Source organism: Lissotriton helveticus, chromosome 2_1 (genome assembly GCF_964261635.1).
Source record: "Lissotriton helveticus chromosome 2_1, aLisHel1.1, whole genome shotgun sequence".
NCBI classification, from domain to species: domain Eukaryota; kingdom Metazoa; phylum Chordata; class Amphibia; order Caudata; family Salamandridae; genus Lissotriton; species Lissotriton helveticus.
In genome coordinates, this window is record NC_136059.1 from 783,361,740 (window position 1) to 783,385,415 (window position 23,676).

Here is a 23,676-nt window from a genome sequence, read left to right on the forward strand (position 1 = left end):
CAATATAAACATAAGAAGTATATATGGATGAAGGATCAATCTTTGAATAACTTGTGGATAGCTGAACTTAGTCATCAGCCTTTATTTCAATCCAAGAATAAAATATTTTAGTATTATGCACAAGGTTCATTCTGACGACTAGTATATCTTTACACCAATTAATGGGTATCTTCTAATCTGCCTAAGGGCAGTAAAAAAGGTTTGGCAAACATTTTCCAGTATCTCAACCACCCCTAGTTCTCTGATCCACAGGCATTACTCACAAACAATCACGATATGTTATTAATGCTACAGGCGTGTACTTTGTATGTGTTATGCGCTTAGCAAACCCCATAAGTAGAACGAGCACCTTTCCTATCTCTGAGAAGGATCGTATAATGACAGATGTATCTGGTTAAAACAGGTGAACTTATTGAAATGCCCTTATGGGTCAAGCCTTGTGATTTCGGGTGCCATATTTTGAACCTCCTTCTTTGAGGTGCACACCAAGATAGAACACCTTAGCCCTAAGAGGACATATACATATTGTAACCTCTTCTGAGAAAAGGGTAACTGATAGGTGTCTCTCTTCCTCTCCCCGAGTTATCCTCCTTCAGACTAGTCGGAAGTCAGACAAACAATACTCTCTTGCAGAAGTACGTGGAAAGCAGTGATGTAACAGCTTTACTTCCTTCCAAGCTACTTCTGTAGTAGGCGAGATAGCACTGTTGCTGTAAACCTTGCACCCACCTCAGGTTGGAAAATGCATCCTGTCTTGTTTAAGTGAACCATGTTTTTCGTTTGGAACTCTATTTTGACACACATTTGTTAGCATTAGCATTCAAATAGTTAGTTTGTTTTCTAGGCCCTAGGCCTAGAAAACGCCTCCTTTAAAAATGGATTAATGTGCTCATGTTGACACACAATCTGGCATGAATTACAAACACGATATCATGCAAGAGTTTCTCATCACAATTACTGCATCACTTGCTGCAAGGGTCTTGACGGTCCTTGCCTCATAAAAGCTGTTTCCTAAGCAATTTGTATCTGCTTGGTCCCGCAGCATTATGTCACCATAAAGGAAGGCTACATGGGATTGATTTTGGCTAATTTGCATGCTTTTGCATCTTTTTCCTCAACAAGAAGGACTGATGAGTAAAGGTTTAAAAGGTCCTGAAAGGCCTAGTTGTCGTGAACGAGGAGCTGCTCACAAAAAAGTGTGATATTCTTTTTATGCCCCTTATTCACATACAGGGTACAATCATGAACAGTGTGGTTCTTCTCTTTTGAACACCTCATTGGCCACTAAGGACACTTGCGAAGTGCATGCTTTATCTGATGAGGATGGGAAATGAACAACCAAATTTACCACTGTATTCTGCACATAAAGGCAATACATGAATACAGCCCAAAAGAATCTGCTAGCCAAAGAGGAGCTCCAGAGGGCTATTCTGACAGACTTGTGAACATGGATGTGTCTACTACTTTGGAACCGATTTGATAAGGCCCACTAACATGATTTGTTTTCTAGAAATTATAGCAAATTTCTTGTGTGCTTTTGGCTTAAAAATTGATAATTTAATTTTAAGCTAATTTACGTTAAATATGATCAGCACATAAGGTAATTAATCTCGCATTGCAATTACTTAGAATGCATGAATGTTACAAGCTTCATGTAAATCCAAAATGTATTTTGTTCAGTTGTAACCCACTTTGATTTGTCCTGGGTTTAAAGGGGTCAAATACTTATTTAAGAAAAAAAACGCTTTTTCTTAGGTTTGATGTTCGAATCAAAAAACGATATCCATATATCATATTTAAAAGTTTTGTGGGCATCACTTAACTTCATGCCTTATCCATTTTGGGAACCGAATTCCAATCTAAGCAGAAAGTCATATCTGGTGTGGAGAACATGCGGTTTGTAATCCCTCACAGCATTACATATGATTAGTGAAAGGTTTCCCTCACTTCTTGATGGGCAGTACAAAAAAATGTACCTATAGTTTGACTCTATTTTCTGCTGTGAAAGATCTTTAAACTGTAGTTCCTCTGCTCGTGTAATTATTGTTTTAAATATTACAGTTCCCAAACAAAAATGAGCTCAAGTAAGCAAGATAGTTTCAGAAAAGTTATAGATAAGACGAATACAACCAGCTTTTGATTGGTAATCTGTCATGAAGTAAACAAGTGCTATTGAACAATAGTTTATTCTTCTGCAAGGTGTGTATCCCTTTCAGTGGAATATATTTGAAATTGGCATGCTAACATAGGAATTCCATCAACATTGCAGTTCTTATTTATTTTGATAAACAAGAATTAGTTTGTTAAACACACTAATATATAGTAGGTGTAATAGGGCGCTAGACGGAGCAGTACACACCGATTAAAAAAACACACTGGAACACTGGGATGATCCCTATAACTTGCATATTTATTGAACAAATCCTACCAAAAAAGTTAAACTACATTGGGTACTTGCAGTGCATTGTTAAAGAAACACATTGTTACAATACAAAAAGCCTGCCATTTTGGCAGCACACAACGTCAACTATACATACTTGTCACATCTATTGGATACTATTTACCGCACTATTATATACAGCCCTGTTTATATATCTAAAAAAAAAATTAAAAAAGAAAATCCTTAAAATGAAATTGCTACAGAAAAGCAAAGACAAGTAAGTGCAAGAACATGCAATAGTAATTAACAGTCAGAAGCTGAAACAGTTCACAGGACAAAGGATGCCCCGAAAACGAAGACCCAAAGGAAGAAGGCCTATAAAAACACAAGGTGGGCTTCCAGAGTGCGTCCAACACAACAGCATCCCGGATGTAGATAGTATTGTGGATTGGTGGTGTTCTGTCACTGAGAGCAAGAACAAAAGTGTAACAACAATCGCTTACTGCCACAGACCTTACCCAGACCTGTTTGACCTTTTGAAGTTTTTTGTGATCACAACTTTTCAATAATATCACCTGCTTCACCCCCTAAAATAAAGTGGCTTTTTTAGGACGTTTTTATAATGGACTTTCATCTATTGAAAATATAATCTCTCAGTAAAAGACAAAGTGCTCTACAAGGTGATTTAAAAAGTATAGTTTTTGATTTGTTAGGCAGGCATTCATACAGAGATGGATGTAAGCACATTACAGTCTTGTGATTGCTCCCGCTTAAATTGCTCAGTCGCAATGCTGAGGTTTGAAGGCTAGCTTCTATTTCTTATTTGCTGTTAGCATTTACTCACTCAATGATACTGGATAGGAAAGCCACACGGCAGACACAAGGAACACAATTCAGTCCTCTCTAAAGAACAACAGTCAAGAAAACAAAAGTACCAACACCTTCTTAGAAAATGAAAATAATAAAAAAAATAAACTCCCCTTCATAGCTACCTATCCAAGGAGCCTGTTTAGAGTCCAAAATAGCACCATTCATCAGTGTCTCAATCCCGTGGCAGCATCTCAGTCACTTACCACAAGGAAGCAATGTGTTTCATACAACTACTACTTCTATACATTGAAAGTGCGCATGGTTAAAATATAGAGCAATATACGGGTAATGGGTGGAAAGAAACTACCTTGTTGGTTACATGTAAATGAGATCAGGGGGGACTCTCAGCCTCTGCGAGGATACGGTTAAGGAGAAAGACATCAGATTGGTGCCTGTGGGGAGACGGGGGTTCACCATTTGAATGTGGGCAGTAGAGTTTAACTAATGGAAGACGTTCTTGTTGTTGTGATAGAAACTAGCCTCAAGGCCCACCTGTAATGTTTGTAAACATGGATGCACATCATGAAATTCTGAGAGCTTTGACACTTTGCAGACTGTTCAAAATGATTTGTGATGCACATGTCTCCACTGCAATTCTCTAAAGCAAGGCTCAGAGTCCCAAAGTTTCTTAAATTTGATGATTTACAAATAAACAATTCCCAGTAAAATACACCATTTCATTGTCAACACCCATAAACTAAATGTGATAACATGGAAGAGTAATGGTTAAAAAAATGTGAGGTAATTGATTTTAGCGAAACTAAAACCATGATCATTTCCTGGTGTCACAGATGTGGCTTCTGTATCGTTGCTCTCCTTGTGGTTAACTTCTTTAGAGATGTACAGACGTCCCTGAATGTATGGAGAAAAGAGAACATAATTAACATTATTTAAAAGATAAACTAATGAAATGCTCAGTAGGATGCTGTTTCCTGGCATGCTAAACATGAATATCTGTGATGTCTCAAGTCGCTCTTACAATAGGTCTTAAAATATTTACGGTCTTATTTAGAAGGCTGACGACAAAAGGAAGCAGATGCCCTTTCTGACCTTTTTAGAGTGTACACGGCCTCTATCTGCCAAACTCGAAATTAGGCCTTTGGTTCTGTTACAATGGCGATAGAAGCACAAAAAACCCTAAGCATGGACATCATGTAGTCGTGGCTGCGGACTACAAAAGTGCGCATCTTGTGTTTCCATCACCTTCCTTTTTCTTTGTTTTCGTGCTATTTTGACATTCATCATCTGCTGTGCACCGATTCTAGGAATGCTTTAATTTACTTGTGATTACATCGAGTCAAAAGCTTTGTTATACAATTTCTACTGATGTCACTGAGGTCAAAGGTTAGGTCATGCAGAAATTATCTGATGTCTCTTCCCTATACCCATTCTTTTCTTGAAATGACACCACTGGTTATGAACTCTCCTGGAGTCCAAATTTAAGCTGATCTCCATACAAAAACGCCGCAGGTGCAAAAGTACAGCTACCATCTACGCAGATTATAATGCCCTGGATTCCGGGGTAAGTGTAGACAGAATAAACATAATTAAACGTTTAGAAGCACACATAGGAAATATAAGTGCACTTGATATTCCTCTGAACATTCAACACACAATTATGGCTTTTATGTTTCTATTCTATACCGGTCTGTCATAAAACCTGCATTTTCAGAGCTATTTCAGAAATGGCTGATGGAAGCGGAGATAAATGCAAAAATTTAATTATTCGCCAAACTCCACCACAGTAACTCGATCATCGCAACAACACTGCTTTAGGTTTAATACCTCTTATATTATTATTAGTGAAGGAACAAGGTACAACATGCAGTCCGCCTACATCCAATGGCCTGTGGGGAAGTATCGATAATCAAAAAAGTGAAGGCTAGAGGGACGGGAACACAGGGGAGACAAACGGGAAAGGATGTGAGAAGGGTAGCTGGAAGCATGGACAACCTAAAGAGAGAGCGGGACACCAATCACAGAATAGAGATAGTGGGGGGTGTGAGTGACTGAAACAGGAACCATTTCCCAACATAAGGAGTTTCACGATCCGGGTGCATTAGTTGGAGGGTTCGTACAAATAATGGGCATGTCAATTCTCTAAATTCATCCGACAGGTACCAGGTTCATGCCCCCATGGTCTTGTCAAACAAGAGCAGTGAGTGGGTCTCCACCGCTGTCAACTTCTCCATTCCCAACAATTCTTAGAGTTTGTGTAGCCAATTGAGCTGTTTTGATATCTCTTCGGAACCCCGGGAGAAAGTAAGATCTGTTTGGCAGCTCCCAGTGCTAAAGTCTTTGACAGACTTCAGGCGATAGATCAAGGGGCTTGGGAGACCCAGTAAAACGTAGCTGGGAATCCGAGGGATGTGTCAAACATGTAATTCACTACAGTCAGTACCTTGTTCCAAAAACAGCATATCTTGGGTCATTGCCAAAGAAGATGGGTAAGAGTGCCTGTCTGCCCGCAGTGTCACCAGCATGTGTTGTTCCCTATTTGCATTCCACTGGGCAACCCTAGCCGGGGTAAAGTACCAATGAAGTGCAAACTTCAGGAACATTTCTTTGCTGGAAGTATTACGTGTGGAGGAACGAGTGCAGTGGAGAATGTTGCTCCATTCCTTATCAGGAAAGGTGAATTCACATTCCACCTCTCACCTGTGCTGTGCAGGTATCTACAGTTTCCGCAGGGCGCTGAGGAAGAAGTAAATATCCAAAAGGATGCCTTTGTCAGACGAACGAGGGGAGCCATTTCTTGAAGGGAGTAAGTGGTCGGCTGGCATGAGAAAGAGCCAGGGAAGTGTCAGTCAATGGCAAGTAGCCATGCACTGCCAGAGGGCTTTAGATGGGATCACGAAGGCTGACTGGACCTAGGAGAAGTCCGTAAGGGCGTCTATATCAAATAGGTCACCTATCCGTTAGCAATTAGCCTCCTGCCATGCAGCAAATGTGGAGCTGCAGTGTTCAGGGGGAAAATCTGGGCTCCCTATGATCGGTGTCTGAGTGGAACAAGGGGGTGGATAGTCCCTGCAAAAGCTGCACCTTGTCCCAAACTCCCACAGTGGCACGGTGTACCGGTGAAATGTAGACCCCAGCGGTCTGGTGTGGTTTCGGTAAACATAGAACCTTCCAGATATGAATGCCTGCCACCTCCTGGTCAACAAAGCACCAGTGTTTTACAGAACTAGGCTGAAACCACTCTATCATATAACACAGCTGTGCCACATGGTAATAACACTTTAGATTAGGAACCCCTAAGCTGCCATCTGATTAAGAAAGTTATGCCTGTGGCTTAGCCATCCTCGCCTTTCTACTTTCCCAAATAGGGTCCCAAATAAGGGTTTGCAATCTACTGAGCATCCGCGGAGGGAGCTCGAGAGGCAAGAACTGCATTACGTATAGGATTTTCGATAGGACTGTCATCTTGACTGCTACCAAGTGTCCCAACCATGAGAGGCCATAACCCTTCCATCTGGATATGTCTAATCGTCTGTTCATCAGGAGCTCTGCATAGTTATGTCCCACTGTACGGTCTGGTGTAGGGTGTATATGCAGACCCAGATAGCTTATCCCTTGTGGAACCCATGTAATTGGGAACCCAGACTCAAGCTGCACTTGGTCAGCTATGGAGATGGTGATGTTTAGAAAAAAGGACTTCTGAAGATTTGTTTGGAAACCAGAGGCTGCCCCAAAGGCTGCCAGCTATCCAATCATCGCTGGTAGGGAGTCATGAGGGCTCAATAGCATTGGTAGGAAATCGTCAGCATAGAGCACTATTTTGTGGTTCTTGCCCCCCATGGTTATGCCTGTTATGTTTGGGTTATTGCGCATCTGTTCCGCGAATGGCTCCATATATAATAAGGGTGACAGGAGGCAACCCTGTCGGGTGCCCCTGGAAATTTGGAGGGGCTGGGATAAGATTCCATTAACCCGCACTATTCCTCTGGGGGAGGTATAACTGCACTGGAACCACTTACAAAACCACGGTCCTAAGCCGAATCGCGTCAACACCGAGCCGAGATATGGCCAGTGGACCCGAGCGAAGGTCTTTTCCGCATCAATAGACAGGAGAAGAGCCAGTGTTCAAGAGCGCTGTGTTTTGTTCAGAAGGTGACAAATACGTTTCGTATTATCACTGCAGCCTCTTTCAGTCTCATCGGGGTCCACCAGGCCCTGCATATCGAGAGCTAGTCTATGTGCTAAAATACCCAGAAAGATCTTAGCGGCTACATTTAGTAAAGAAATGGGGCAGTAGGACAAACAGTATTTAGGGTCCTTATATGGCTTGGGAATTACCGTGATCGTGGCGAGTTGCATCGTTACTGCCAGTGTGCCGGTAGTACTATAGGCCTTGTATAACCTGGCCAATAAGTGGGCCAGCAATGTGCCAAAGGCTTAATAAAAATCTGTGCTATATCCATCATGCAAGATAAGGAGTATGCAGTTCCTGAGGGGAAGCCTAGGTCCACAGGATGGGGGGGGGGTTCTCTTTTTAGGAGAAAGGGCCCTCACACACCCCAAGGGGTGCCATTCTTCATCAGCGGACAGCTCCTCGTTGGGCCGGTGCTGCAATGCCCAACCAGCTGTGCTGGTGCTCTTTGCCGGAGTTTTGCTGATGTGAGTTGTGGTGGGGGGGTTAGTGGTTGAATCTGAGTAGAAGTGGAAAAAGGGTATGTCAATAAAAATAACCAAAGGAATCGAAAATACTCTTTATTCACTGGGTTCCTGTGTTATGATTAATAAACAAATGTCAAGGCGAGAGCAGGATATAATAAACCTCTCAAGCCCTAGTTAATGTGTGTGAAAAAAATGGGGGGGGTTAACATATTTAATGCCTATTATAGTCCAAAGGATCATGGCATTTAATCAGGACCAAAGAATCCTTATCTACTCATGTAGGGATGGTGGATGTGTGCATGTGGATAATACCATACCCTAAATCAGTGGGCATTGCAGCGCCAGCCCAACGCGGAGCTGCCCGATGATGAAGCATGGCACCCCTTGGAGTGTGTAAGGGCTCTTGCTCCTAAAAGGAGAACTCCCTCTTCCTAGTAGACCTAGACTCTCCCATAGGAACTGCATACTCCTTGTCTTGCTAGCCTAACATAGGTACACGTATGCAGGACCTTTTTCAAGCTCCAGTCCCCCAGTTCTTTTTTCTCTCTATACCCATCATGTCCAGGGGCCTTACCCATTTGCAAATGTCGTAGATGAGTATAGGCTTAAAAATAAATCATACATGTTTTGAGGCTCATAGTGGAAGAGCAAAATATATTAGTTACTGTGCCCATTGAGTGGGAATGCTATTAAATGCTATATAGGTAGTCCAGTTGATACTTCTGTGCTTTAAAACACCACTACATCAAATCTACCTTACAGTCCACATTATTGGATTCTACTAAACAGGGGAACCACGATGGAGACGAACAATCTAAGTTGTAGATGTGAAGTTTACTATTTAAAATAAAAAGCAAAAAATCTCACTTATATTTACACAAGCTCCATTGTACATCTAAATAGAAAAAAACATTGAAACCACAAGCTATTCGTACTGGAAGCGATAGATATAATAACACTTGCCCCATTTAGAATGATAAGCCTTCACTTTTGCGCTGTCTTTACAATGCAGCCTGAATGCACCACAAACATGGGGGCAAGCTTGGTCATGGGGTCATGTACAACAGGATGGAACAGTTGGTAATGTAGGAGCAGATTTATTAATAAACTGTTTACTTTTACTTTTGTGTGATTAAGTTAGTACAAACAAATGTACTGCGCATGTAGTCTGGTTGCACTGACAGCTTAAGGAACTTGGCATTTACAAAGTTGCATTGCATGCATGATTTCTCGCTCTTTCTGTGTTTTTCCTAAAACAGATGAAAATGCAAGCTTTTCTATTGTGTTATTTATTTTCACTGCATCAATTAATTTGCTTCCAAAGAAGCCTGCCGGAGACGTCTTCATAATGTTGCAAATATTCAAGGCTGATGCAGCCTGCTGGTTCAAATGTGCTCCTCTTCATTATTTAATAGTTCATTGTTTAGTAGTGCGATGTCATTTCCCCTTCTCTGTTGGTTAAAGGAGATACTTAGGTGGGTTCCTAGAGTGAGCCTCTTTCACGTAACACAATTTTTGCAATGCTGAATGGTTTGTCTCAATGTAAGCTTATTAATACAGCCTATGGTGCCACATCACACCATGTAAAGAGTGTGTTTTTTGCTTCTCTGAACCTATAAAAAGTTTCTTAATTGGGATGTGTGTCATACCTTTCCTGGCTTTAATACTACGTAGACTCTATGACAGTCGGTTATTTGACTATATGCTTAGAGTTTTAACTTGGCTTATGATATATTGATGCTTGTTTGAACTGACTAACCAGTTACCTTTTTGCTTTCTGTAATGCTCAATTTTAAATACACCTTCATGGTTTTGAGTTTGAATCTTGTTTTGCGTAGGTTTCCTTTATTTGCTTTGGGCTTGTCCTTTGGGACTCAGACAGCAACAGTCCATCTTCTCTGCCCTTTGAATTTATCAGTGGAAAGCGCCAACAGTGACACCAACACTCTGTAAAGTTGACAAGTCAGTCTTCCACCTTTTTGTACGTCCACAAGGCACAGGGAGAATCTCCTTTCACCAGCCACAGTGTTCACTGCTGGGTTGGTTTCTGCAATGAGGTCCACACTTTTATAGCTTGTGTGTACCAGTATTAGCCTACAATTCTGAACAAACAAAGGTATTTGAAAACTACATCTGGCAGATAAGCACAGTTAGACTAATACATAATCAACTTGTAGAATCAACTTTTATACTTTCCTCAGAAATGTTTACTTTGGTGCAATAATGCAATGCTGCATCAAGCTAAAATATACAAAAAAAGTGATGGATGGAATCCCTAAATTAATCCCAGCCACTGGTAATTACCCCCAGGTCCGTTGTCCTCGGCCCATTCATTACTTAAGGAGATAACCATCTCCAGACAGAAGTAAAAACAAGAGGAATGCTGGGATATCCCTACTGCCCCTCCCCCCGGGAGTATAAAGGTAATACCTACCCAGCAGCCCTCCTGTTCTTTTTTTCTGTCTTTGACAGAATTGGATGTTGGATGCTGTTGGTGTTGCTGGTGTTGCTGCACTCCCTCCTGCTGGGCTGGGGGGCGTGCTGGTTCTTCTCTGCTCCCCCTGCCCGTCTGCCTGGCTTAGCGGGCAGGGGTGACGTTTCCTGATGTGTCTGCCCCTCGGCCTGCCTGGCCTGCTGGGGGGTCCGACTTCTTCCCGGCTGGTTTTCCGGATTGCCGGCCCTTTGCGGCTGGTGCGCCGCCTCCCGGTTGCTTCCGGGTCAGAGTGCGCGTCTCCCTGAGCTTGGCCGGGTGGGAGACGCGCTGTGTGGCTGCTCGGATTCCGGTGCTGGCTGTTGCAGTGGGGGCCTTGTTGGTGCGGCCCCCGCTCTAGGTGAGTCCCGCTTTGCGGTGTTGTCACCTTTTTGGGGTGGGTGTGGCTCGCCTGCTGGAGCGTCCTTCCTTGTGGCTGGCGCTCTCTGTTTGTTTATTGCTGCCTTTTAACTGTGCGCTGGCAGTGGGGGTCTTGTTGTGTGTTGACCCCCGCTGCCGCTGGGGGCTTACTTGGCAGAGGGTGTTTATGCCTCGTTGACTCCTGGTTGTGTTGGGGGATGTGCCCGCCTGCGTGATGCTGGTGCTTTCCCTGGCCCTATGCGACTGTGTATTGATGTGGGGGTGTCGGCTAGGTGCCTTGTCGCCTTTGGGGGTGTGCAGTTCATGTCTGTCCCCCCGGTCTCCTGGTGCCCTTGCAGTTGCTTTGACCTGGGGGGGTACATGCACGCGGCCGCTTCCGCTCTTTGGTTATTGAGCTTCCTGCTCTCTTAGAGCTCGGTGCCTAGTCATGCATTCTGTTCTACTAGATGTGACCTCCTCTGTCCTCGGAGCACCCTATATTGTCGGGGGCTGTTTCCAGGGATTCATCCTTGCGCAGTTGAATCCCTGTGTTGACCATGTTTGTGTGTTTGGGTTCATTTTGCGCATTGCTTTCTTGTGTTTCTGGGTGCCTCGCTTCTTCTCCCTGCGCCGTCCACTCATGTTTATGTGGTGTGTTGTGTCGCGCTCTGGTGCTCGCTCGCTTTGTTTTCCCTTGGCCCCTTCTTCGTCTGCGTGTGGGCTGGCCTGTTCTCCCCCCTTTGCCTGGTGGGGCGTGGGGGCCTGTGCGGGGCGCGGGTTCTGGCTCCTGCGGGATCCTTGCTGCATCTGGGGCGCTCCATGTGTGCCGTGCCTGGTGCTCCTGTGCTGCGCACTGTTTCCTCTGTTGGCGGGCTAGGCTTCTGTGTTTGGGCCTGGTTGCGCTGCGGGGACTCTTCCCCTCCTCTGCACTCTGTTGTGCTGTCGCCTTTTCGGGTGGGGAGGGGGGGGGCTGCTTCGCTGCCTCCCGTTTGGTCCTGTGCGGTTTTTGTGTGTTGTTGGTCCTCGCTCCTTTTGGGTGTTTGTTTCGTCCTCTTGGGGCTGGCTGGGCTGCGTCAGGGGGGCCCTGTTATTCTCCCTTTGCACCTTGTTGGGTTGGGATGCCTTTGCCGTGCTGTGTTTCTCCTGCGCCTTTGGTGTTGGGTTTTCTGTTGCTGCCGTCTCGGGGTTCCACGCGGCTTGTTTTCGGGCCTTCGGACGGCACCGGTTGTTGCTGTTCTCCGGTGGTGGGCGTTCCATGGGTCTGTTCGCTTTGGCTCGGGTTGGCGTGGGTTCCGGTCACCTCTGTGGGGCTGGTTCTTTTTCGCTGTTCCTGCCTTTGCTTGCTCGTGGGTTTCCCTGTGTTGTTGGGGTTTTCCTGCCTGCTTGCTTGCGACTTGCCCTCTGATGCTCTGGTCGCTTCTTTCTTCTGCTGCGGCGGCCTGTTGGTTTGCCTTCTGTTCTGCCCCGCCTGGTTGTGGGTCGGTGTTCCTGCTCCTTTTGCCGCTGTGGGGTTGTGGGGGTCCTGCGGGCTCTTCCGGTTGCCCTGCCTTGCTCCGCTGTGGGCTGGCTGTTGTGGCGTCTGCTCAGCTTGGGGTTCTGGTTCTTCCCTTCCTGGCCTCTGTGTGGTTGGTCGGCGTTTGGGGCTCCTGGTTCCTGGCCCTGTTCCTCCCTTCCCTTGGGCTGAGCCTGGTTCCGCTCGTGGCTGCTTGCCGGTGTTGTGCCGGTGGTTCTTTGGGGTGCTGTGTCTCCCTCTGCCTTGGGTGCGGTTGTTCTGTTCCTCCCTGCCTGCGCCTGTGGTTGGGCGTGGTGCTTGGTGGGGGCCTGCCTGGTTCTTTATGGTGCTGGGCCTTCCTTTTTGCTCAGTTCATGGGCTTCCGGTGTTCCCCGGGGCCTTTTTCGGTGGGCTTGGCCTGGCTGCTTTTGCGCTGGCTCTCCCTGTGCTTGCCTTTGGCTTGGTTCTGCTGTTCCTGGCCTCCCCTTCTGTTTTCTGTGGTTTTGCCTTTCGTGGTTTGTTCCGGGCTGGGGCCTGCGGGCGGCTGCCGGGCTGTGTCTTGCCTCCTGTTCTCCGGTTTGGGGGTATTGTTCCCGCGCTCCATTCGCTGCTCGGTGGTTGTGCTGGGTATGACTGGGTTGGGTCCTGCCGGGCCTGGTTGCTTGGGCTACTTCCTTCGGTTTTCATCCCTTCCTCTTCTGGTTTTGGTGGTGGTATGGGGTGGCTGTTGTTGTTGCCTTTCCTGGGGCTGTGGTTTCTTCTCTCCCCGGGTTTCTGCTGGGTCTGCCTCCCGGCCTGCCGGGCGGCATGGTTTCCTTCTGGCCGGTGTTCCGGTTTCTCTGTCCCTTGCGGCAGGTACGCCACCTCCCGGTTTCTTCCGGGTCGCTGTGCGCATCTCCCCGTTGCCTGGCTGTGTGGGTGGCGCACTGCGCTGGTTTGCTGTGGCCTGCGTTTGCTTCTGCTTGTCCTTCGGCGGTGGCTTTCTGTGGTTGCCTGTTGCCTTGGGCTTCCTCCCTGTTGGCTCCTGTTCTGGGCTGGTCTGCTGTTTCTGTTTGTGCGTCCTGCTCTGGGTTGCCTGGTTGTGTTTCTGCGGTCCTGGGCTGCCTGATTGGGTCTCTTCTGGGAGTTTCTGGGGTGGATGGGCACTTCTTTGCGGGTGCCTTGTCTCCATGTGGGGGGGCTGGTCCCTGTGTCGTTGGGTTCCAGTTCCTTGTGGGTGTGGTGTGTTCCGGTCTGCTTCTTGTTTCTGGCCGTCACGCTGTCGCCTTCTTGTTTCTCCTGATTGCCTTTTCTTGGGTTCGTTGGGGCGTCGGCGGGGCTGTTGGCTCTCCGGCCTCTGCTCTGTTGGGGTCTGTCCTTCTTTGTCCTTACCCTTGTTATGGGGTTGGTTCTGCGGGTTGCTTTTGGCTTCGGCTTTGGCTTCCTGTCTGTATCCTCGGTTGCGGTTTTGCGCCGTGCGGGGTTCGACCCCTGGGCGTGCCCTGCCTTGAGTCTTGCGGGACTGTGGGGTGTGGTTTGCTTTTGCTTTCCTCCCTGCTTGCGGTTGCTTCTGTGTGGTCCTCTGGGGTTGTTTTGCCTCGGTCTCTCTGGCCTCTGGGTTTCTGCCCCGGTCCTTTGCTAGGGCTGTTTGGGGTCTTTCTGCCTGGCCTGTCTCTGGTTTGGCTTGGCTATGGTTGTTGTTGGTTTCCTTCGTGGTTCCCTTGCTGTAGTCTTGGGTCCTCCGGGTCCTTGGCCTGTCCGGTTGCGCTCCTGCTTTGGTGTTCAGGTTTGCCTTCTTCGGGCTGTTGCTTCCTGCTCCCATTTCCTCCGCTTTGGCTAGAGTTCTGTTTTGGGGTTCCAGGGGTTCCTTCGGTTCCCTTTTCCTCTTTTTCCGGGTCTCTTTGTCCTGGTTGGCTGCCCTTGTTGGTTCTTCCTGCTCTGGTTTCCTGGAGGTGCTGGTTCCCTTTGCCTTGTGTCCGCGTCTTGCGGGTCCTGGTGGCTTGGCTTCCTGGGGTTTGCTCTTCGTTCCCTGGTGCCTTGGTTTTCTCTCTTTCCCTGTCCGTGGGCTCGGTCTTGCCTTTCGGGTTGGGTGCTGGGGGGCTTCCGCTGTTCTTCCCGGGGTTGGTTTTGTTGGACCTTTGGTTCCTCTGGTTCGCTTCTCTCCTGCCTGTTCTTGCCTGGGTTGTCTTCTGCTGCCCGTTTCTGGCTTGCTGGCCTGGTGGCTCTTGGCCTTTCTCTTTGTTTGGCCTCTCGTCTGCTGTTGGCCTCTTGCCTTTGGTGGCTTGGGTGTCTGTGCTCTCCCTGTCGCTGGTTCACTGTGGGGTGTTCCTGCGGTGGGCTGATTGGCCTCTGTGGTGGCCGGTCTGGTCGTCTGGCTATGCTCCCTTGGTTTTGTTGGGTGTCTGCTGGGCTGGTAGGGGTCCTCTGTTGTTGGGGGCTCTGCCTGTATTTTACCCGGTTATTCCTCTTTCTTCCTGCGATTGCTGCCTTGGTATGGATTCCGGGTTGGCTTCTGTTTGGTTTGGGAAGGCCGGCTTTTTCTGCTTTGGTATTTCTCCTTAAGTAATGAATGGGCCGAGGACATAAGGGACCTGGGGGTAATGCTCTATTACTTACCGGTAATCTTCATTACTCCTGGTCCCGTTGTCCCCGGCCCATTCTTGCGCCCCTCCCTTCCTCCCGGGCGGCCGGCCTTCCTGTCTGGGCTTGTTAGTACAGGAGGGCTGCTGGGTAGGTACTACCTTTATACTCCCGGGGGAGGGGCAGTAGGGATATCCCAGCATTCCTCTTGTTTTTATTTCTGTCGGGAGATGGTTATCTCCTTAAGTATGAATGGGGAGAGGACAACGGGACCAGGAGTAATGAAGATTACCGGTAAGTAATAGAGCATTACTCAGGGCCGCATCCCAATCCATCGTTATTTTGTGCACCATGTCACCTCAATTTAGTCCCAGCTATGTGCAAATAAGTTTTGACCCTTCCTCTATTGGAACAATCCAGCCTGAACTGCTGAGCCAGGACCCCCTGAACAAGCAACCCAGAAATGGTTTCGCCCTAGCTATGGGCTCATCAGCCGGGGTGCAGCTTGGTTCAAGCGACACAGTGAGCATGGGACCCACGTCTGGGCATACCCGTCCCATTTAGGGTAGTTCGGGTTGGACTGTTCCGACTGCAGCAGGGTCAAGATTGATTTGCATGTAGCTGAGTCCACACTGAGGGGACACGGTGTGCAGAACCAGAATGGATTGGGATGCGGCCCCAGCAATTAATTACCAAAGGCTGAGATTAAGCATTCCATCCATCGCTTTTTGTATGCCTCAAACTTAAAGGCAGCTGCATGGCAAATTCGGAGAGTTTTATCATAAACATAAGTGTACAATACATCTCTTTCAAGACTCAGCTGTTTCACTGAAGAAGAAAAGAATAGACAAAAGTCTGTTTTTTTCCAATGAAGTTCGCAGTAAAAATAGAAAACTTTTCCACTAAGTTAAAACACTGTGAACGAAAACTCGTTTTTTGGGACTCTATTTATGATTTTGTGGGACTGTTTGCAGGATGTGGGAAGAAAAACAGACAAGTAAACTACATGGGCAGAAAAAACGCACGCGCTGGGCCCGCTTCCAAAAGCATTGTGTTGGACAGTTCCTCTCAGCTGCAAAAACAATCTGGCTATTGAAAATCTGCCATGCAATCAAATCATGAGCTGCAAAACCCACGCGCCCCTCCCGGGACAGCAGAAAGGAGGGCTCTGTTACACGTTTCCCCTTAACAGTTTATCCAGATTAAAACGTATACCAAGACCTGAGAAGAAGAGCCCGATGATAAACGATTTCGAACTGTATGCACACACAAGCTATACTCTAGTTAAAAACAGTATCAGCTATAATTTTTTTAATTGAAAACATATTTGTAAACTTAATCGATTTTCTTAAAGTAATTTTATTGAAAATATATTGCTATTTTTGTTTTCAATTCATGACTTTTATAATGCTAATTTTAAAATTAACAAATTTGATTATGTTATTGCACTAGATGGATGCGATATGTTTTGCTTCGATGTTAAAATCAAAATTGAGAAATCCAACCCCCCTCCAACGCCCCATAAGAATATGGTATATGCAGCCTGCTGTTTCTCTGAGAGGTCAAAGGGAACCAGGTAATGTATTTTTACTTTCACCTCTCCTCGTCCTATATGCTAGCACACCTAGGAAGGAGAGTCTAGGCATGGTTTAGTTGGCTGGCCATTTGCCATTCTCTGCACACTGCATTATTCTCACTGAGGACAGACACTATAACCTTTGTTTATGCACGATGCCCCGAGATAGTCTCTCTAGGGCTCCTGATTAATTTAACTTGGCATGGCGGTGGCTTCAGGTCTGCCTGTTCCCTCGTGATGCCAGACGCTGGATAGGCACGCTGCTGATCGCTTCTGCAAGGCAGCACACACTTACATCAAGCAATCGTGAATCCTTATCACCACCTCTCCAGTATCACAAGTATGTGGGTCAAATAACCACTCACATCAACAAAGCAAAGTCCCTAGTTGAGTCCCACCGTTCCAGAGCATTCTGATGCAACTAAACTGTTCAAACTAGAAGGCATCCATCTAAAGAGGCAAGGAAGTGACACTAGTCATAGGCACTTTAGGACAGGGAAAAGCCGCAATAATTGCAATAGGAGCGGTCACGCCCACACGTGCGACAGTCATTCAGTGATGTCATCAGTCGAGCAGCTGATTAGTAAGTATAACAACATTCACTGAGAAAGTAGGTCAAGTTCCTGGGTGGAGGTACATGCAAAGGTGAGCCAACACTAGAAAATTCTCGAGTTTGCACTTGTTCAAGTCCTCCTTGTGCAACAAAAACACGTGCAAGTTGCTGTTCTCAAGGGATGGAGAATATAATTCCGAAGTGGGACTGGGGAGAAAACACTCCCACAATAAAGGGGGGCAGGGGGAGTGTGGAAGAAATGGTTTATACACAGAGAAAAACTTTTCCCTGTGCAGAAACCTATATCAGCTTTTTGCACAGCGCATTAATTATCCACCTGGTAGTAGTTCTGCACGAGTACATTTTTAAACATCACTCTTGAAAATATATGACGAGGAATTTTTAAGAGTACTTTCCAGAATCTTTGGAGAGTCAGGAATTTATTCAAAACAAAGTCATAATCCTACAGAGACAAATTTGGGACCTTACTTCTTTGACCTTTATGAACCAGGCTCTCTGTTCCTCATTCATTCAATGGTAAATCAAAGGACTGCGAAATGAAGCAACCAGATACACACAAACCGCCCATAATAAAGTTAATATTGATAAAGCTAGGTTCCATGTAGCATTACAGGATCATTAGAATTCAGAATTCCAACTAACAAAACCTTGAGCCGCCACAACTACGGTCTATAAATCACAACCTATCTGTACCTGGACTCTCCACACTGATCATTCTGATTACGCGAAGTTTGACTCCATGATATCAATTCGGACATTATCTAACCTACCCCTCACCAAGGTCAGAAAGCAAGACGTAGATTTGATATTAAGAGGGAGAGAATTCCAAAGCTTAGGTGCAATCACAGTCAAGATTGGCCTCCCAAGCAAGATGTTTTGATTCGATGGACCATGAGAAGCTTTGAACAGGAGGAGCGAAGTGTTCAAGGACGGAAATAAGGTCGAAAGTAGGTTTTAAAATGGCTAGGGCAAGAAAGCTTTGTGGGCCAAGCATAAAGCTGTGAAGGGACTCAGAAAATAAGGCATCAATCTCAGATGTATTCACTTTACGTAATTTAATACACATTTCATACACTTCCCTTTTGCTGGTACCCGCCACAAAAAGCTAAATGGGGGGGGGGGGGGGGGGGGAATGTGTTCGTGTTCTTTGCTTCTTCATTCTTAACTACCAACTATGCAGGCTGCATCCCATAAGCTCATAAACGCCACTGGTAACTATTTGTGGTTCTTATTTATTTAGGTTTATTTAAAATCTGTTGTATTAAAGAGTTTTGACGCCTATTTCCTTTCTGGTGAAATGATCCTTTTTTTTTTTTAACAGAAGTATTTCTTGGAATTGATTCGTTTTTTGCTGATTTGTGTTCAATAGGTAATTCATTTTTGTAGTGAAATGATTTGTTTTCAATCAATTAAATGTCAAGATCTTTGGTACAAAATTCGCCAAATTTCCTCTTGGTTGAATTACATTCATCCAGAGTACTATTCTGAAGTTGGGGGCATGGGAAAGCCTTTATCTAGGCTACCGCCTGATGGCTGACCATGGCCGCTGCCATGAAAGCCTTGTTATCAAGCAGAATGTCTCCAGCTTTGGTCTTGGAAAGGAAAAATCAGCACACCAACACATAATTTTAGGTCCATTCTCATGCAGCCCCTTTCTTGCACTGGCATACTATTTTACAATACCAGTACATAATTTTAGGATCAAAAATAGGAATTTGGATTTGTAGAAGTGTACTGTTAATATTGGGCAAATGGGATGTTCATTATGAATGAATTGCGAACTTGTAGAGCGCACTACTTCTCAGAGGAGTGTCCCGGCGCTAGAGAACAAGCAAGGGCAGAAGAAAAAGGGATTATGCAGCTACAGTACCATGCAGAGCAGGTGTCTTTATGCAGCTTAATGGGTAGACCAGTCCCTGGGAACTGGTCAGCTACTCAGAACAATAGCAACCACTAAAAACAGGAGGCTTTCAGAGGCTTGTAGAACACTGCAAGGATTGACACTGTTTTAGTAGTGTAGTATAGATAGTTAAAAACTAAAAGCGGTTACCCACTACTGCTTTGTGAGGGGGAAGCAGCACGATTAATAGCTGAACCAACGATTGCCATACTCTGCCGGCCTGATTCTATTGATCAGATACTGCAGGATGACTTTTAAGACCACAATTTAAGGACAGCTTTGATCTGGACCACACTTCATTGGCAGTCACTGTAAAGATTTCCAGACGGCCCAGATATATTTCAGTTTCCTCAATTCCTCAGCCAGGTCAACCACAGTTTCTTTGACCTCCTTCGAACCAGTGAGGGCGACAGCAGTACACTGGAATAAAGTCCACTCCAATCAAAAGGCCCTCTACTTATTTACATAAGTGTTAGAAGTGTAAACCTATTTTTAACTTGACGTGGCTGCTAAGAACAATTATGGACATAAATATTGATTGGTGGCACCGTGGTTGTGACTTGATCCAGCAGGACAGGTCTTGTTTTTAACTGTAGACTGTTTAGCTGCAGAAAAGTCAAAGATACTCACTGCAACCTCACTAAAGTTGCGCTCATCTGGGTTTTAATACTGTCTTGGGAAAGGTTTGGTAAACTATGAGGTGATGATGATCCCTTCGTTGGCATCACCTGGCTCACCATCTCAGATCGACCATCTGGTCTTATCCACCAATTGAGAGGACACTAGTCTTCACCAGATGTAAACAAATGTTTTTTTTTTTTTGCTGATTCATGTAGTTCGAACTCGAACCGAAGGTATTGGGGCCCTTTACATGAGCACCAGTTATGTTACACAAAACACATTATTTTTTGGTGGTAGGGGGGGGAGGGGGTGATATTGAGTGATCTGCCCAGAATCACAGGACATGGAGTCGACCCCGGCTCGAACCATGGTTTCCCAGCTCCAAAGTCGGCAATCTAGCAACCTTTGCAGAGATCTATGGAAAAGTCTGCAGTTGTATGAAGGCTTTAACGTTTTACTTAACCATTGTGGCTTGAAAGTCATGACTTCTGTAATAACGTATGTAACACATAACTTTATTTAACACTAACTAGTAACACTAACAAAAAGGTTGTGTGTAAGATACAATTCGCAAGAAGAGTATTCTTCTGCAAAGAAGCACTCCGAAAAAGATAAATGTGCAGAGGAAAATTATTGAAACGTGCCACTCCTTACAGAAACAAACGTGCAGAGACGATTCTGCAAAATATTCCTAGCTTGTCTGGGTTCAATTAGAGCAAAAATATCTTTCTGTGCGCAAACATTATTTCACAACTGAGGAAAAATATCACTTGTACAAGGCAAACCGGGAAACTGCATACAGCGTTAAAATAAAGTTTCAAGGTAAACTTTACTGGCAGGGGGAAAAAAAACTACCGCACCCCAACTATTGAGGGCAGGACGAGGAATAAATCATACATTCAAAACTATTTCGAAAGTTTATGCTACAGGCTGCAGCAGTGTTCGGTCTTCCACCGCTCCTTACATAAGCTCCAGATACGACATGGTGCACATTAACATGGCCATATTTAAAGTTTGCCTGAGCATGGCAAATATAAAAGAGCAACATTATTTGAAGTTGTGGGTGCCCCCTAACACTCACTGGAGGTAATACGGTACCGAAGTGGTGCGCTGCAAATAAAACAAAACCCAATGTAACACTCAACCTCTCCAAGCACATATCACTGTTAACCCCTTCGACGCTCATGACGAGCTGGGCTCGTCATGAGGTAGCCTCCTCGCACGCTCATGACGAGCCCAGCTCGTCATGTAAAGTGCGAATCCGCAAAATCCAGCATACGGGGGGGAATCATGCCGCACGCATGCGGTGAAAAGAGCAGCCAGCACGTTGACGCAGCCACAGGAGGGCATGTGCTGCATATACTCTTCCAGCACCATCGATACGTTCTCCTTGCAAAGTCTCATTTTTCGTGTCTACTCTATTTGCTGTCAGCTTCTTTCTAAACAGAAAATTGTACCATGGCGTTTCTCCCCTCCCTCCTTCATTTTACCAGCCGCAAATCTCCATTTCTTTCTGTGCGCAGGCTCCATCTCTCTCCAAGCAGCTAACCATCTTCACTCTCATCTCAACCAAGTTCACTCTTTGTCCCAAATGTTCGCTCATCATGCCTCTTTGCCAATCTCCTCTCCCTTCTTGCCACAAGCCATGGCGGTACATCTTCCCTCGTCCTAGGCATGCTCGTCAGCCTAAGCACCCCCAAGGAGCTGCAGGCCAGGAGTCCCTGTGAGACCTGGGCCTCTTCTCCTGCACCTCCACTCCTGCCTGTTAGCCGCCAACATTTGTAGTCAATCCCGGTGGTAGGTGCACTGCTCCGCGGTGGGTTTCCGCGTGTGCAAGTGCTGAAACCAGTAGGGGCAAGAAAATACGAAACATGGGCTTCGTCAAAAAAGGGAAGATGGACAGAATTATAAAACAAATATTATCTCACAGTGCATCTGTATAGTGTGAACAGGAAAGAAACTGTTGGAGACATGAAAATCTTGTTTGTAGAGTGGCATCTGTAACCCCTAGATCTGAAATCATACATTCATGACAACGCCACAGCAAGTGAGCTGAGCTTTTATCAGCTGCATGGTTCCTTCAATTTCTTTCTGTAGAGGGAGAAATAGTATACTCAGCTTAAATGTAATTAGGTACAGCTTGAGTTTATTTTCTGGCTAAATGTGGAGCCAGACAGTGAGTCATTAGCAGACCCCAGGGAAACGGAGCAAAACAGTGTCTGTGGTTTTTCTTTTACTCTTTTTACAGAAAAAAAATATGATCTCTAAGTTCACGTTATAGCTGTTGCTGTTGGCCACAATGGCTACAAAGTGCCCAGATTTCTTTGGAGTCAATATTGCACTGGTTTCCATTAATGATTGCCAACCTCAAAAGAAAACAAATACAATTGCTTTGTTTTGCTTAGCTGCTGTTTCTAAAGGATGGCATATGAGGATTTATTTCTGAACTAAGAGTACTCTACCAATCAGTGGCGACTCATCCTTTAGGAGGCTTTGGCACTGCCCCCCACGCTCCTGTTTTTTCTCGCTCTTGCTCTGAGGGTGTACTCTGACGCTGTGCATCCCGCCTTCAGGCTCTCACGGTGACTGTAGAAACAAGATACACAAACTTTACATGTCTTGGCACACGAAAAGACCTTGTCCAGTTTGTCATGCTCAGTTTATGTATGTAGAGCACTCAGCAGAGGCGGGCTTTCAAGCAGTGCTTACCTCTTGGTGCCCTAAGCAATTGCAAGGCAATCCGTTCCATTTGCAGTGTGATTGCCAGCGCAGAGTAAAACGAGGCCCTACACTGCCAATCAATCAATCAGGGGTATTGTAAGCGCGCTACTCACCCGCGAGGGTCTAAAGGCACTGGGGGGACATGCATGTCCAGGCCTCGCAGTGCAAGGACTTCAACTGCGAGGATTGAGGTAGAACACTTTCTGGTGGCGGAGGGTAAATAACATTTTTTAAAAGACTGTCAAATGCTGTGTTGGTGTGGGTGAGAGTGTGTATGTTTGTGCATGAGAACACGAGAGAGGTAGAGTTAGTGTGTGCATGCACGAATAGATGCATGAGCCCCTGTGTGTGTGCATGTGGGCGCAGATATATCCTAAGCCCTAACACTCTCAACGATAACCAGCTGCTACTGCTGACAAAAGCTGTGCCATCTTCATATATTTAGGCGTCACCACAGGTTAGAAGGCAGAAGAGGAACTACAGGTTGGAATCCATGCAGTACTTCATCACCAGTTTCATCCAGTCAAGTGAAGTTTCTTGTCATTAGGACCAGAGGATAGATAAAGTGTGTAGTCTGAGAGGGTTCCAAGAGTTGTTCAAGTAAGCTGCACAGGTAAAACCGATATTTAGGCTCCACAGTGCCGCTGGCATATTATTACAGTGATTGTGCCCTTATAGTTGGCTCATGATCACAGATGGTTACTAATGTCCGTCAAGAAGTAGTTAAAATCAAATATTTTGCCTTCCTATAAACAGAGTCCGAACTCACAATGGGAAATAAATATGAGAGAGCTACAGGAGCTCCTCAGAACACAGCCTGAAACAGTAGAGGAAGGACTGCCCTACTGGATCCTTGAACTGCACCACAGAAGGCTTTCACTGAAAAAGACTGCTCTTGCTGCACTCCCAAGGTTCCATTAAGAAAGGACTGTGCCTGACTTAAATGAAAAGGAGTGAACTCCATGATCAGCAACATGAACAACAAAGCTGGAAGAAGTCACCTGCCAAGCCAAAGAGTGGCAACTGGATTTTTCCTGGACTGTACAGGTGCATTGTGGGGAATTAAGTCCTGGCCCTCAAGAGGCAACCCAGAATCTCGGAACCCTTGGACTAAGCAAGTGGACACTAATTTACCCCAAAAGAACCATGACATTTCAAGATTCAACATTTTGGAATCTTGCTGCAAAGTTTTGCACAAAAGCTGCAGGAGGAGACCGGCTCAATATTGAGAGTCAAACTGCTGTTGTTGACTCACGAATCAGCCTGACCGTGCTGGTTTACCCCGCTGAAAGCTCTGGAGCTCCTCGCTGCCGAGAACAAGGACTTCCAGAGGCTCACCAAGGCATTGTGCTGCAGCAGGCTGTCATTGTTGAATTGAACTTCGGATTCGAGAAGCCAGAGGACATGTCGACAAGAAAAAAGCTTCAAGCAAAAGACTGAAGTCCCAAGGTGAACTTTTGACTGGGACCTAGTCTCAATCTATCCGGCCAGCGCTCCATCACGGTAGGCCTAAAACTTTGACTTTTTCTGTGTCCA

At 45.8% G+C, this 23,676-nt stretch overlaps 1 protein-coding gene across 1 annotated transcript in view; it reads right to left on the minus strand.

The window, feature by feature from the left end:
• Positions 1 to 2,389: 2,389 nt before the first annotated feature.
• The window catches only part of NREP (neuronal regeneration related protein), a 100,278-nt gene continuing 78,991 nt past the window's right edge, over positions 2,390 to 23,676 (minus strand). Inside the window, exon 4 of the mRNA XM_078675497.1 lies at positions 2,390 to 4,102. Coding sequence (XP_078531623.1) covers positions 3,977 to 4,102 — 126 coding nt within the window. The 3' untranslated portion in view covers positions 2,390 to 3,976. The remainder of the gene's footprint in view (positions 4,103 to 23,676) is intronic.